Raw genomic sequence first — 15,640 nt, forward strand, 5'->3', positions numbered from 1 at the left:
TCTTTAATGGACAAGTTTTAAATGTGCAGTATTTTCATTTTGTTACTTGTGCTTCTGAAGAAATCCAATGACATAAAGTTGTCCCCCTACGTCTTCTTCTGAGAGTTTTCTTGGTTTAGTTTTTTGATCCATTTTTAGTTCATGTTTGTGTGTGGCATAAGGTATAGATCCAGCTCCATACTCTGACATGTGGGTATCCAGTTTTTCCAAGCCCCATTTGTTGAAAAAGCTGTCTCGTCCCCAGTGAATGGCTTTGGAGCCCTTGTTGAAAACCATCTGACCATGTGGCTTTCAACTGGATTCAGGTGAACACAACAGTTACAAATACGCACATATACAAAGTATGTATGTGTACAGTTTCTTTCTTATTCGCTCTTCTATTTTTGCTGAGCATTTGAGCAGGTATGTTAGTTGCAGGATCAATGAAAGGTCTTTTCTGCCTTTTCTTCAATGCCTTCTTTTTAAAGATTTTATTTATTATTTTTTTTAGAGAGGGGGAGGGAGGAAGAAAGAGAGGGAAACATCAACTGGTTGCCTCTTGCATACCCCCAACTGGGGACCTGGCGGGCAAGTCAGGCATGTGCCCTGACCAGGAATCGAACCAGCGACCTTTCCGTTTGTAGGCTGCTGCTTAGTCCACTTCTCCATTGCCTTTATGGCTGAGTAATGTTCCATTGTTCGGCTATACCACTCCTATTGATGCCTATTATTCTATCCAGGCATTTAATCAGCGGGTGTTGCAACATCGGATTTATAGGTCACTGAGCCCTGCCCAGGGGCCTCCTTGTGATCATAGAACATCGTACCCTCCGGAAGTGGTGTTTGTTTTGTTGGTTGCTTTGTTCCTTATTTTGTCCTTGCCCACTCTGCATGGCGATTCCAGAACTTCCGTGTGGCGAAAATCGTGTACATCTACCACAAAGAAAGCTGGCCGCGCGTTCCCGGCAAGGGCAAGCGCCTTCGCGGGGTTTCCCCTGCGGCAGCCCTCCCACCAGCCGCAGCGATTCTCCGTGGCGTTGGCATTAATCCACACGGCAATGCCCTGTGTCCTTGTACGGTGCTTTCTGGTGTCCACAGGACACTGAGTTTTGTCTGGTTTATTACCCCCCCCCACACACACACCCATATGCCAAGCTTCTGGCACACGAGCTTAATGTTTTTTGTTTTTTAAAGAAAGAAGAATGCTAGCTTCATTTGTGAGCGCTTCCTAAAGCGCGGGTTTTGCTGTATCACCCGCGATCTCATCGTCTCACCCGATGGATTCCCCGCAGCACCCCTCCCCCGTGGGGGTACCGTTGCTTAGAGAGGAGGAAACTGAGGCTCGGAGAATTCAGTAACCAGGCCAAGGCCACGACGCGGGTCGAGGGGAGGAGCCCAGGCCTCAGCAAGCGCACGGCGCAGGGAGTCCCCGCGGTGTGGAGGGTCAGAGGTCTCAAGTCCTGGCGACAGTTGGCCTGGGAGCTTCTCGCATACGCAGTCCCCGTTTTCTCTTTCGTCGCCGACTTTCGAAAATACCCGCAGAGACCCAGCCCTTCCCCCAGGTGCAGTGCGAATTCTAAGACCCGGACGCTTGCGTGTGGAAGGAAAACCTGAGTGCTTTCTGCCCTCCTTCCCGGCCTCCTGTGGGAAAGTCCGCCCCCGTCGTCATGGGAACCCAGCGTGGGTCGCGGCCGTCTCCAGGGGCGGGGCTCCGAGCCGCAGCTCTGCCCCGCGTGTGCAAAGGCTCCCAGGAGGGGAGACGGCGCTGTCACCCCGTGACCTCTCCGTTCCTCTTCTCGGCTGCCCGGCCTTTCCGTTGTCTTTTGGTGCCCCAGCCACATTCTGGAGACGCTCCCCTGCACGGGCTCAGCACTCCGGGCGCTGGGTTCCCCTTTCCCGGGGCTCTCCCCTCAGCCGCTCTGATTGGCCGCCCCGGGGCCACCCCCGCCGACAGGCAGGGTCCTCCCCCCGCCCCGCGGAAAGTTTCCTGTGTCCGGAAGAAGTTGGAGGTTTGGAGACTACGAGGCTGCGGGGCTCTGCGCGGCCATGGAGGAGGCCCCTCTGCGAGAGGAGGAAGAGGAGGAAGAGGAAGAGGAGGGGGACGAGGCTGGGCCAGAGGGGGCTCTGGGCAAGAGCCCCTTCCAGCTGACCGCCGAGGACGTGTACGACATCTCCTACGTGGTGGGCCGCGAGCTGATGGCGCTGGGCAGTGATCCTCGGGTCACACAGCTGCAGTTCAAAATCGTCCGTGTCCTGGAGATGCTGGAGACGCTGGTGAACGAGGGCAGCCTCACGGCGGAGGCGCTGAGAATGGAGCGGGACAGCCTCCGGAAGGAGGTGGAGGGGCTGCGGGGACAGGGCTCCGCGGCCGGCCCGGAGGTGAGTGCGGGGCAGCGTCCGCGGGCGGGGCGGCCCCTTTCCTGTCGTGAACACCCACGGCCCTCCAAGCAGATCCCTGTGAGGATCCAGCCCTCGGATCGGAAACACTAGGATTGTAAACGTTACGAGCCCCTTCTACGCGTACGTGCTGGGCCCTGTGCTCAGAGTGCTCTGAATCAGTGGCCTATAGCCTTTTTGACCAGGACCTAGAGCAGCGGTTCCCACGCTTTGGCAAGCAACGCAATCACTAGGGTGTTCCTCCAAGTCCGGGCTGCCGGTCGCCCATTCGGTAGGTCCGGAATGGGACTCGAGAATGTGCATCTCGGACAAGCTCCCCGGTGATGCAGAGGCTTCGGCCCAGGCATCACCCTTTTCAGTATCTTTGACCATGATTAAAAAATAAAGTTCGCCCTGGGTGGTATGGTTCGGTGGATTGAGCGCCAGCCTGCAAACCGAAAGGTCATTGGTGCCGTTCCGAGTCAGGGCACCTACAGTGAAAGGCAGCAGCTCCAGCTCGCTTACACATCGCTGTTTCTCTTCCTCTCTTTCTCCCTTCCTTCCCCTCTGTCTAAAAAAAGTAAATAAAATCTTTTAAAAAAGTAGAAAATTTAACTAACAAGAAATGAGTGCTTATGACCACAGAAAGACACATGCAACAGTATTCAGAGTAGCTTTATTCATAAATGTGCAGAGCTGGAAAGAATCCAAATGCACCAGAGGAGCGCATGGATTTTTAAGTTGTGGTGTATTCGTTCAAGGGAGTACTACGCAGCCACGAAAAAGACCAGTGCTACTGCTCTCACATATGTTACACTGAGAAGTAGAGGCACAAAAGAGAACAGGCAAAATGATCTTTACTTGGAAGACAGATGGATGCTAACCCCAGGGAAGGGACAGCGAGAGGGGGCAGGAGGGAACTATATTGTGGTTACATGGGTGTATACACTTGGCCAAGTCATTGAGCCATAAACTCAATATTAGTGCATTTTCCTGTATGTATGTTATATCTGCATTTTACAAAATTACATTTCAAGAAACAATTTACCCCAACTCGGCATGATGCACAGTCATACTTTCCTATTTTATGAGTTTTCTAATTCTTCGTGCAACTCACTAAGTTAATATCATACTCAGTAGTGGGTCTGCAGCCACAGTTAAAAAAAAATATGCCCAAAGGGGGCTTTCTCACTTAATCTTTGTACTATATTAAACCCATTTTACGGGAATGGAGGCATCAGACAGGTAAATAATTTACCTAAGGACTTAGAGCATGTAAGAGGTGGAGGCAGGGTTCGAGCTGCGAGAGGCTGGGTTTAACTGCACCGGACTCAAAATACGCCCTTGGCCTTATTGCTGTGCTACCACTTGATGAGCGGCCACGACCTGGCGTGTGGGAGGGAATCGGACCAGGGCAGAGCCCCCATCTGGTGGGGGAGGTAAGAACTCCCGCAGGTTTCTGGCAGCTCCCCTGGTACCCAGGCGTTTCTCCTACTTATGAGTCATGGTGACAATTACAGTTTTAGAGAAGGTTCTGCTCTTGCATCCGTTATATGAGATGCTTGCACATCGTGATGAGTGGTGGCGTGTGAGATTCAAGAGCAGCTAAGTGATGCGCCCAGCGTCGCTGGGTGCACGTCCCATGCCCCGCCTGCCCCCTTCAGCCCCAGGTGCGCCGGTGTGGAGGAGTCGCGCCATGGACCCTGGGCAGTGTGGTCTGCCAGGGGCCCATGACTTCCCACTCGGGGCACCGTGGACAAGCTCCGTCCGCCGGCAGACGAGGTGGCGGGTTTCCTCCCGAAGCCCAGTCGTAGGAACGGTGCTGGGAGAGAAGGCAGAGGGAGCGAGTGTTTATGGCCCTTAGACAGTCCGTGCAGATACACCTCATGTGTTTTTCTTTTCTAAATTATTATTTTTAATTGTGATTAAGCACACATGAAATTTACGGTCTGAACCATTTTAAAATTCGGTAGCACGGAGCACGCTCGCGTGGTCGTGCGCCCTCTCCAGACCTCTTCGTCTGGCAAAACCGAAGTCCCTGTGAATCAGCAACTCCCTGGTCCCCTCCCCTCCAGCCTTTGGTAACTACTGTTCTACTTCCTATTTCTATGAACTTGCCTATTTTGGGTACTTCCTATGGGTACACTCGTACAGCACCTGTCCTTCTGAAACTGGCTCACTTCACTTAGCATGACGTTCTCAGGGCCTTAAGGTTCTTCCATGTTGCAGCAGGCGTCAGAGTGTCCTTACCTTCAGAGGCTGAATAATGAACTCCATTGTACGCATGGGCCACGTTTTGTTATCCATTCATTTGTTGGTGAGCCTTTGTGTGGCTCCCCCCCCCCTTGGCTATTGTGAGTGGTGCTGCTATGAGCGTGGATTTGCAGATATCTCTTCAAGTTTCTGCTTTCGATGCTTTTGGATATATACTCCAAAGTGGAATTAGTGGGTTGTATAATAATTTTATTTTTAATTATTTAAGGATCTGCCATCCAGTTTGTCATAGTGACTGTGCCATTTTAAGTCCCCACCCACAGAGCCCAGAATTCCAGTTTTCCCATACTCTCGTTAAAAAGATTTTATTTATTTATTTTTAGAGAGACAGAAAGGGAGAGAAATATTGATGTGTGACAGATACATCGACTGGTTGCCTCTCGCACAGCCCCACCCAGGGACCTGGCCCACAGCTCAGGCCTGTGCCCTGACTAGAAATTGAACTGGCAACCCTTTGGTTAGCAGACCAGTGCTCAATCACTGAGCCACACAAGCCAGGGAGGAAAGGTGAATCTTAATCATAAATTCGTTTTCAGAAGATTTTGATGAGTGTATGTCATCTTAGCTGGTTTCTTTGTAATCCTGTGCCTTTAATGTTTACACATTTAAGAACAGCATTCTGAGAACGAGCCCACATGGACTTTACCAGGCTGCCAGAAGGGCCCATGTCTCAAAAGAAGGTGAAGCTTCTCTGCTTTAACTAGTCTCCACTCAGAAGATGTTTATTCTCCCATCACTTGCTCTTAGCACATGCAGCAGTGAACGACCGTTTTGATAAGGGCCACGGAGCAGCACTCCAGCCAGGTGAAGGAGACCCGTCCCGCGCCCGCCGGTGCAGCTGCCGGCTCCACGGGCCCTTGAGCCCCGCGTGTCCAGACCTCGTCCTCCAGCCTGGCGGGAGGGGCGTGGTCGCGGCGGCATCTCTCCTCGCAGTGTGCCTTATGCTCGCTATCACTAGTAGAAAATTTCGGAGTGTCATTGTGCCCTAGTTTATCTAACTGGGCTTCTATTAATGGACACTTAGGTTGTTTTTAAACACTTGTTTTAACTTTAGTTTGAAAAAATTTGAAATCCATGGAAGAGTTGCAAGATAAGGATAATGAACATCTGCATGCTTTTCACCTCGATTCAGGTGAATACAACAATTGCAAATACACACATATATGAAGTATGTATGTGTACAGTTTCTTATTCACTCTTTATTTTTGCTGGCATTTGAGCAGGTATGTTAGTTGCAGGATCAATAAAAGGTCAAGATCATTTACCCTAAATACTTCAGTGTGTATCTCCAAAGACATACTCTTACATAACCATAATAAATGGGCAGATTCCGGGGAAGAGTTGATAGAATGGTAAGACCTAATATACCATCCATATTCAAAATTCACAGCAGTGTTCTTCAAGGCATTTTTTTCCTGATGCAGGATCCAGTCCCGGATCATCTGGTGCTTTTAGTTGGCACACGTCCGTAGTCACGTTTAATGTGCCGGCTCCCTAGCTTTTCCTTGTCTGCCACGACCTTGACATTCTGGAAAATGATACATCCGTTGGTCTGTAGAATGTCCTGCAGTTTCAATTTGTTCTGATGTTCCCACACGATCAGATTCAAGTTATACGTGTTTGGCAGAAATGCCCTGAAGTGACGCTGTGACCTTCTCGGTGTCTCGTGCGGGGGGCACCTGATGTCTGCTTGTCACTATTGGCGATGTCACCTTGGATCCCTTGGTTGAGGTGGTGTGTGCGTCATAGGGATGCCTTTATTCCCCCCTGTAATCAGTAAATAACCCATGGGAAACTACTTGTAAACTGTATGAGATACCCTGTTCCCCAACACATTTTTACCCAAAGGTTTTAGATCCATTTACTGGCCTCGCCTAAATTCATAAAGGCTAAGATGATGGCCAAAGGATGATTTTTCGCCCCTGTCACCTTCTGCACTTCCCAGCTGGCACCCTGCCCTATGGCACAGACTCCCCTCCGCGGCCCCAGGGTGGGGTGGGGAGCCGGAGGCTCGGGAGAAGCAGAACGACCAGGAGGTCGGCGGGTGCTGGTGTCAACAGAGGTACAGGTACGGGTACAGACACCAATGTGAGAGGAGGTGTGACAGGAACCGGGTCACGTGGCGGGGGAGGCTAAGTCCCACGCCGCGTGGCTGCGCACTGGAGACCTGGCAGAGCCGCTGGCCTGGCGTAGTCTGAGTGAGAGCGCCCAAGAAGGGAGAGCTGGAGGCTTGAGTCCCGGCAGCACCCGGGAGTCCAGGGGCCCGCGGGCAGAGCCTCTGCGTGCAGGGGGCAGGACAGGGCAGGGGAGGATGGACGGCTGAGCTCAGGCCGGGAGAACGGACTGCCCTCCTCCTGCCTTTCTGTCCTGGTTGGGCCCTCAGTGGATTGGGTGGCGTCCTCTCACAGAGGCGAGGGCCGCCGGCTTTCCTTGGGCTACTGATGGCCATGCTGGCCTCTTCCCGGCCACGCCCAGGATGGTTGTCCCCGGCGCTCTGGGTGTCCCTTCATCCCTTCACCCAGATAGAACCCTAAACTAGCCATCACATCCCCGTTACTTAATGGGATGTTATTTAACATTTTAAGTGTGGATCCCTGAATTCTCTCTTCATTAGATATGTTACTATGCATTCCTGTTAGTATTCCTTTTGATGCTCAAAATGTTCTCTTTGGCCACTAGGAGCTCCTTCAAATGGTCGGTTTGATATGCCTCCATCCCGTAGCACAAGGTGTTCCAGGGGCACCTTGGACTTTCCCTGTCGCAGCCCTGGAGTCAGCCAGCCCCCCAGGAGCCCTGGCTTTGCTTGGAGAGTGGTCCTTCCGCTTCTTGATGCACACACTTGCGACATCGGGTCCCTGAGAGAGAACTTCCCTTTCTGGGATGGAGAGTCCATCCTCGCAAGGGAAACTGCATAAGTGACGTCATCTTTCCCTCCAGGTAAACCTGGGACCCGACAAGATGGTGGTTGACCTGAGAGACCCCAACCGCCCACGCTTCACCCTCCAGGAGCTGCGGGACGTGCTGCAGGAGCGCAACCAGCTCAAGTCCCAGCTGCTGCTGGCGCAGGAGGAGCTGCAGTGCTACAGGAGGTGGGCCCTCTGCCGGGCGCGTGTTCGTCCTTGTATGTTTGTTGCTATGGTCACTCAACCAATTTATCCAAGACCTGCGATTCCCGGCGGCGGTGTGGCCGGGGCTGACACAGAGGAAGTGCATGCTCATCTTGGGGGAGGATGGGCAGGCAGCAAGGCAGCCTGTGGCAGACCCTCAGGATAATGGCGCGGGTACTCCAAAGAAGATAAGACGAGGAGGGGACAGGACAGAGAGGAAGCGCTGAGGGAGCTGCGGGAGGGACCCGTTTTAGATGGGGTGGTTCCGGACGGCCCCTCTGCGGTGCAGGACAAGGTGCAGCCAACCACAGGAAGACTCAGTAGGACCAGAGTGGAGCCGGAAGCCCAGAGGCTGGAGGTGGGAGCCGGCAGGGCTGAGACACAGCACAGCGGAGCCTGGAGCGCCGGGGCGGGTGGTCGGAAGAGACTGAGGGCTGCGCCTTGGTGGCCACAGGGAGGAAATCCAATTTTATGTGCGTGTAACAAGAAGTCTTTGGGAAGTTTTAATCAAGGGAATGACAAGATCTGTTTTAACGGTCCATGTGGTGATTTTGATAACTGCACTGTTTGGTTATGTAAGAGGATATCCTTGTCCTTTGGAAACACACACTGGACTCTTCAGGAGTAAAGCAGTAAGACGTCTCCATCTTACTCAAGTGGTTCAGAAAGAAGACAGATGTGTGGAGGGTGGGTGGACAGATGAGACAAATAGACAATCGGGAGATCTGGGGAAGGAGTATTTGGGAAGTCTCTTTACTAATCTTGCAACTTTTCCGTAAGTTTAAAATTATATAAAGACTGAAAGTTGTAAAAGATCCCAATAGCAATAATAAGCGAAGAGAAGGGACTTTAGGACGAGAAAAAGGGGAAACCAGGACGTCGCTGACGCATCAGGTTTGGACTTCGCTGTGTTTACCTGAGCCTCTGGTCTCCAAAATGGCGTCTTTTGTGTCAGTGCTTCTTGAAAAGCGGGCTCTGTGGTGGAGCAGCTCTGGAAAACACTGCGTTCGGAGGCAGAAGAAGGAAAAGGCAAGACGACAGAGACACAGTGCCGGCTGCTGTTCACCGGCGCTCGCCGTCTGCCGGGCGCCCTGCGGGGCCGTCCCCAGCACCGTCTCTGCGAGGGCTCCGGCCAGCGGCGGGGCCCCGTGGGACGCGCCTCAGAGCCCACACCTTTCAGTGCCGTGCAGTGTCTGGCTCTGGAAGTTGGGAAGTGAGGACATGTCCTGACTCAAAACAAAGCCCCGGTGACGCTCCCCGTGAAGCCCTCCCCCTGGAGCGTGTCAGGCGAGCAGCCGGAGGAAAACGCTCTGGGAAGCCGGCCGACAGGGCCGCGTTCTGCCGGCAGACGTTTAATTGTCTTCTGTCTGCCGAGGCTGGAACCATGTCAATGGAAAGACCTGTCGCTGTCTTGCTTAATAAGCATCTCAGATACAGGTGGTTAAAAACAGGAGCTGCTACACTGCGGAGGAGGCCACGCGCAGCTCGTTAGCGAACAAAGCAACACCCTTTGCTTCCAGTTTAGAATCCCGGAGGACGACAGATGGGCGCTTCCCACCCGGCGCAGGCCAGCAGGCAGCGGGACGCCCGTTTAGTCCCTTGTGCTGTGTATCCTGGAGGAACGAGCAGATCGACGGAGCTGTGCTCTTAGCAACAGCGCCGTTTGGAGGCCCAGTCTCACACTCGCGGTCGCTTTTAGACTGAGGGCAGGCGAGGCAGGCTGTCTCCGAAGACGCCGCAGCCGCTCTTCCTGTCTGCGTGCTTTCTGCAGTGAGGCCCTTCCACCCGATCCTCAAGCAGCAGGGACTGCTCTCCATCCCCATGGATCCGGGCGGCCCTGGGCCGCGCTCTGCCCAGCGCGCTGGGCTGCTGGCTTCCTGGGTTCGGGCTCTGAGAGGCCCTCGGGCTTCCACCTTTATGCTCTTGGAATGCTGCCTGGACATCATGCTGTGACGAAGCTCAAGGAAGTCACAAGGAGAGGTCACAAGGTCGTCTCCAGGTGCCCCAGCTGACAGCCCCAGGTGGGCCCAGCCCCCAGCTGATCCGCCACTCCCTGTGGCTGGCCGAGGGGCGTCAGGGAAGCACCAGGCCACCCGGAAGAGAGAGCTGCCATGAGGGTGCTGCCACCTCCACCCACCGCTGAGTTTTCGGGTGTTCTGTAACAATGGAGCGTGGAAAGGGGGAATTTCTGGATGATGCCTCTGATAAAAGGATGTTAATAGAATGAAAATATAGATAATATTAAATAATAAAAACCCGCTCTATGCAGAGGAGAGAGAAGGGTGAGGCCTGCTTGCCAGAGCTCGTGTGGGAAGGGGCGTCTCGGTCAGCTTGGGCTGCCGTAACGAAATACCACAGACGGGGGGCTTGCACGACAGAAGTCTCTTTTCTCCTAGCCTGGGAGGCTGCAAGCCCGAGATGGGGGTGCCAGCTCGGTTGGTTCTGACTCCCCCTGGCTTGCAGGCGCTTCCTTCCGACTGTGTCCTCACTGGGCCAGGAGAGAGCGAGCAGCTGCTGGAGTCTCTTCTGACCAGCGCGTTGATCTCAACACGGGGGCCGCCCTCCTGACCGCACAGAAACGTGCGGCTCCCAGAGGCCCTGCACCGCACACCTGCGCTTCGGGCTTTAACCTGGGAATGCGGTCGGTCCGGTCCGTAGCAGGGAGGAAGCTCCACCGCAAACACTTCCCTGCAGGCACCTCAGCAAAGTGCCTGAGTGCATCTTACCAGCTTACTGGCTCATACGTTGAAATTCCTTGTTGTGGTCAGGCAGCTTTTGGTTGCAAGTGACTGAGCTTAAGGACAAAAGGGAATTTTATTGGCCCTCATGGCCGGAAAGGATCCTGGAATTGCTCTCAGAAACAAAGAAAAAACTGCAACGGAGGCCTCAGCGGGGGCACCAGGGCCTGGGTGCCTGTTTCCTCTTTGCTTTTCTGTGTCCTCATCATCTGGTTACAGACCACCCCCTGAATCTCAGTCGGTGTGGCTCCCGGCAGCCCCGGCTGAGCCAGCGGGAGAGAACAGCCTCTCCCAGCTCCGCACACCAGGTCTGAGGGGCGGGGCCTGGCCCTCCGTGGGCCGCCCGGCCTCAGGGTCTTGTCAGCCAATATCAGTCTAGCTCTTACCACCATCTGGTTGCTATATATTTTCTGTTTACTTATTTATTTACTTTTTACTGATTGTTTTCCTCCCCCCTGGGATGTAACTTGCATGAGAGAAGGTATTTTCTCATTCTTGTTCATTGCTGTGTATCTCTAGCCCCATAGCACATTATGTAGCTTCATAAGTATTTGCTGAATGAATGAGTGCCATGTGTTACTGTCTCAATCCCTCAGTCCAAGGAGGTATGTATTCTTATTTATTCTCATTTTATCATTGAGGAAATCAAAGTTTAAGTTAGAGAACTTACACATGGTCATGTTCCTACAAAATGGAGAAGCTTGAACTACTAGCCAATGCAATTAGACAAGAGAAAGGAAGAAGAGGTGTCAAGACTGAGAAACGTGGAGGGAAGACTCTGGTTATCTGGGTCAGTATCTTCCTGACTCCAGAGCTTCCAGTGCGAACATTATCAAATAATAATATTAAGATTCTTTGCATTCAGAGCTGCACAGATAAGAATGCGATAAAACAACCCATTTATGTGTCCCCCTTTATCCAGCGGCCTGATTGCAGCGAGAGAAGGCCCAGGAAGAAGAAGGGAAAAGGAAACCCTGGTTGCGAGGGCCAGCGATGATGGCAGAAACAAGGAGGAGAAGACCATCATAAGGAAGCTGTAAGTCACCTTGCTGCCCCGTTGCCACGAAATAGGTGCTGAAGGATGTTGTGGGGGCAAGCGGGGGCCAGCCAGCTACCAACCGTCGGGGGGTCCCGCTCTCCTGGTGGTAGAGCTGCTGCCGGGAAGGACTCAGTTCCTGTGTATTGTAGTGGCTGCCAGGGAGTAGTCTAAGTGCTTGATGTATATAAATTTATTGACTCACTACCGTGACCCTGTGGGGCAGGAACTGTTGTCACCAGAGCAGGGAGTCCGGGGAGCAAACCCCACCTTCCTGCCCCACTTCTGCTGGTGCCCACACTGGCCGAGTGCGGCCGGGAGCTGGAGGACCGGGACCTGTTGACACCACCACAGCCGGGGCAGAGCGCGGGGTGGGGGGCAGGGGCCTGTGGCGGAGCACATGTCCGCTTCAGTTAACCCTTCGCCTGACGTTCGCAGAGCAGCTGTGGGAAAACCACCCTGTCAGCCAAAACCACCTAAAACCACCCCATTCGTTCCTTCAACGAACAAGTAGCGAGGGCCGCAGGCGCCAGGCGTTGCTCTCGGGGCTGGGCATGCGGTAAACTAGGCAGAGGCCCCGCCCGCATGGGGCTTTCACCCGAGTCGGGGAGTAGGAGAGTGAGTGGGTAGGGGGTGGGGTGACAGGGTGGTTTCCTACAGCCAGACGCGCTAGGAAGACCGTGACACAGGTGCGGAGGGAGAGGTCGATCGCCCGGGGCTGCTTGGGAAGTGGGCATCCCGGAGGGCTTCTCTGAGGAGGCGGCATTCAGGCTGAGCCGGGGAGACCGTAACGGCCCGAGGCTGGAGGGAGCCTCGTGGACAGAGGCCATGTTTGCTGGGCAGCAGAGTGGATGTGGGGTTCCTGGAGAGGACAGTGGGGTTTATTGTAAGTGCCTGGGGAGGGTGTGAAGCTGGGGACTGGCTTGGCTGGTTACCCATAAAAGCTCACCCCAGCCGCTTGGTGGAGAAGGGTTGGGGAATGGAGTCCGGGCGGGGTCTTGGGAGTGCGTCTGCCCCAAGGAAGGGCCTCCTGAGGTTAGGCTGGTGCAGGAGCTGCCCCGCCTGCCCTGGGGGCAGCCATCTGAAGGTGTCCCCTTGTGACGGCTCCCGGCAGGCGCACGTGGCGGGCTTCCTCCTGCCCCGTCTGGGGGAGTCCCACCAGTTACTTCACTGGAGTTTGAGCTGATAAGGCAAAAATGAAATGTGCATTCTCGGGCACTAGCCAGCCTGCGGACACGGGTATAAACAGGCCATGGTTTTCTGCTCAGACGGGCTGGTGCAGCGGATGGATGGGTGAATGGCTTTCTGAGAAGCAGGTCATGTTCAGAAGGATTCTTGTCTTTGTCCTGCAGATGGGGAGCTGTGGACGGGCTTATGCTGAGGGAAGACTTAGTTCTGCAGAGTGACAGGGACATTCTGGCTGCTACAAGTGGATTGTAGGGGGTGACAGGGAGACTGCTGTGGCTTGGACTGGGGGTGGCAGCGGGGGAGATGAAAGTGTTGGGATTAGGGACATATTTGGGTCATGGTGACTGAAATGGAGCAGATGGAAGGAGGGAGGAGTTGAGAACAACTCCCAGGTTCCTGGCTGGAATGACTGGGTGGTGCATGATGTCACTTCCGGAGAGGGCACAGGGGTGGGGGAGGGGTGGCTGAGCACTGGCCGGGAATCCACACACCCACTGCCTGAGGGCTCGCCGGCCAGGCCCCGTCCCTGAGCTTCCGGCCCCAGCCGGCTTCGCACCTTCCTCGGAGCTGGGGCCGGCGCTGTGTGGCTGGGCCCGGGCACCGGTCTTCCCCACTCACAGCTCCGCGTGTGAGGGCGAGCAGCACGGAAAGCACACGCAGGGATACCTGTGTGTTTTATCCGTCTCACCCAGGAACTTAAGTGTTGGTCTGTATTTTACGAAGATCTGTTTTATAATTGTAGGTAATATGAAGTTACTGCTTTCTCTACAGTACAACCACCTAAAATTAAAAGCAAACGTGGCAGAATCCCTCTGTTAGTATAAGGCAGTGGTTAGGTGGGCTCTGGGTCCACTGCTTTCCGTGTGACCCCGGGCCTGGTCACTTGACCTCTCGGAACCCCAGCGGGCTCCTCTGTGAGACAGGGATGCTGGTTGCCCTCTCCCTCAGGCTGGCGCTGTGCCACGAGCGGGCGGACACAAGGCCCCAGCTGGTGCCCGTCCGCAGAGAGAGCTAAATGTCTGCATCACGGGCCCGCAAGAGCTGCTTCCAGATGTAGCGGCGGCCCGTGCCCCCAGCTTCACTCTGTCCGTTCCCTCTGACCCCGCTCTCTCTCCACCCAGGTTCTCTTTCCGGTCAGGGAAGCAGACATAGATCCAAGGCAGCGCTCCTCGGACTAGAGAACACGGCCAGGCCCCAGGAAGACTTCAGAACCGCTCAGTGCCACGCAGGCGCACCTACTTATTCTCCTCGAAGGCGTCTGAGGAGGAACGAGGTGGGCTTCTCACAGTCACTGTCTCCCGCCTGGAGGCTTGGCCAGGGCAGGGGAGTGGCCTCGAGAAAGCAGAAGAAGGTGCAGCCACCTCTGCCCAGTCAGCCACCCCCCGCAGGGGCTCGGGGGTCTGCTCCTGGGGCCCCGCCCACGGCCTCCGCCCCTGGCCCCGGGGAGAAGGCTGAGAGCCTGGCACTGACCCTCCAGAGACCTTGCTGATGTTTAGTGAGCATCTGACTTGGCTCACAGGACTTTCTTTATGTGACTTTTGTATTAAAGTAAAATGACTTTCCTACTTTGAGTATTTTAGAGTGGCCTCTTAGAGTTGCGTGACCTTGTGGAAATGCTTTCACCTCTCAGAGTCTTATTTTTCAAATCTGTCAACTCTGTGCGTACACCGGTGGCGTAGGTATCCATGGCGGCGCGGGTATGGTGTACACGCACTTCGTTGAACCTAAGTGGTGTGCCCTTATTCTGTGTGTTGGTGTGAGAGGGAAGAATGCTGTAAATTGTAACAGGAAGACACTATTGATTTCAAGGCGCGTTCTGACTTCAGAAGTATTCAATGTGAGAACGCGCGGTGCAGGAATCGATGGAGCAGCATACAGGTAAGTGCGTGTCTGCTCTTCGCAAAGAAACTGACGAGCCCGCGAAACACACTTGTGAGCTGAGTCCTTCGTAAGTGCCGCAGGCTCACGGCTGCCTGGACTTTCTTTTATTCTTATAACAATGCAGGGAGACAGAGACTGGCATTAGTTCCCGCGTCGCAGAACTGGAAACCGCGGCTCCGAGGGGCTGCAGCGGCTTACCCGAGGTCCTGTAGCTAGGAGGGCCTGCCCAGACACGGATGCAGGCCCGCATCCAAGGCCTGATTGATACCCGGGCGGGTGGCTGTGTGCGCCCAGCTCTCCAAAGAACACTAACGTGGGTCAGGAACACCATTCCCGGCATGCTTTGCCTGCACCATCTTCAGCCGGGTTCCCCAGCCTCTGGCCCATGGGCTGGTACCGGTCTGTGCTCCATGGCCCGTTAGGAACCGGGCCGCACAGCAGGTGGTGAGTGAGCGAAGCTTCATCCTGCTCCCCACTGTGTGCATTGCCGCCCGAGGTCCATGCCACACACTGCCCCCCACCCCCTGCCCCAGTCCGTGAAAAAACTTCCGTGGAACCGGTCCCTGGTGCCAGAAAGGCTGGAGACCGCCGAAGCACCTCGCACGCCTTGTGTCACGGTACCGCTGTGGGCTGGGGAGGGTTATTCCGGTGGCACCAAGGTCACAGCGCAGTGCGGCGAAGGGGCCTGTGCAGGTCTCAGCTAGAAGGGGTGGAAGCAGGGCTTGAGCCCGGTGCGGATTGCACAGCCCGGGTTCAGCCGCGTGGCCTCCCGAGGAAAACCAGCACGGGTCCGAGTCTGGCCCAGACTGCCCCCGAGCAGTGTGGGGTCAGGGGTCCAATCCCTAACTCCACGTCACACTGCATCCCTGACTGGGCCTTCCCCTCTTAATGGGGGCGGGGGTATCCTGCACTTCAGGGGTGAAGGCCAACTGAGGCAACAAATCTGTCCTGGCTTCAGACCCACAGACCGGGCACAGCGAGTGTGCAGAAGAGGGGGAAGGGGCAGCATCCTTGGCAGGACTGCAGGGCGGGGTCCCATCCTAGGGCTGACACTTGAAGCC

The 15,640-nt window shown here is 54.9% G+C and overlaps 1 protein-coding gene across 1 annotated transcript; it reads left to right on the top strand.

Annotated features, from left to right (window-relative positions):
• Positions 1-1,742: 1,742 nt before the first annotated feature.
• Positions 1,743-14,229, top strand: RILPL2 (Rab interacting lysosomal protein like 2). The gene is made up of 4 exons (XM_054594384.1): positions 1,743-2,358; positions 7,567-7,718; positions 11,397-11,510; positions 13,820-14,229. Exons 1-4 carry the CDS (start codon positions 2,026-2,028, stop codon positions 13,848-13,850), a joined length of 630 nt encoding a protein of 209 aa, XP_054450359.1. The 5' UTR covers positions 1,743-2,025; the 3' UTR covers positions 13,851-14,229.
• Positions 14,230-15,640: the final 1,411 nt, after the last annotated feature.

The sequence above is a fragment of the Pteronotus mesoamericanus genome, unplaced genomic scaffold (genome assembly GCF_021234165.1).
Source record: "Pteronotus mesoamericanus isolate MK-2021 breed Mesoamerican mustached bat unplaced genomic scaffold, CSHL_Meso_final scaffold_507, whole genome shotgun sequence".
Lineage (NCBI taxonomy): Eukaryota > Metazoa > Chordata > Mammalia > Chiroptera > Mormoopidae > Pteronotus > Pteronotus mesoamericanus.

What these genes read in the sequence shown, in the direction of transcription:
- RILPL2 (XM_054594384.1), top strand. Translation starts at nt 2,026, where the DNA reads ATGGAGGAGGCCCCTCTGCGAGAGGAGGAAGAGGAGGAAGAGGAAGAG. An exon ending in GCTCCGCGGCCGGCCCGGAG is followed by an intron (nt 2,359 to 7,566) that starts GTGAGTGCGGGG and finishes CTTTCCCTCCAG; the next exon opens with GTAAACCTGGGACCCGACAA. An exon ending in GAGCTGCAGTGCTACAGGAG is followed by an intron (nt 7,719 to 11,396) that starts GTGGGCCCTCTG and finishes CCCTTTATCCAG; the next exon opens with CGGCCTGATTGCAGCGAGAG.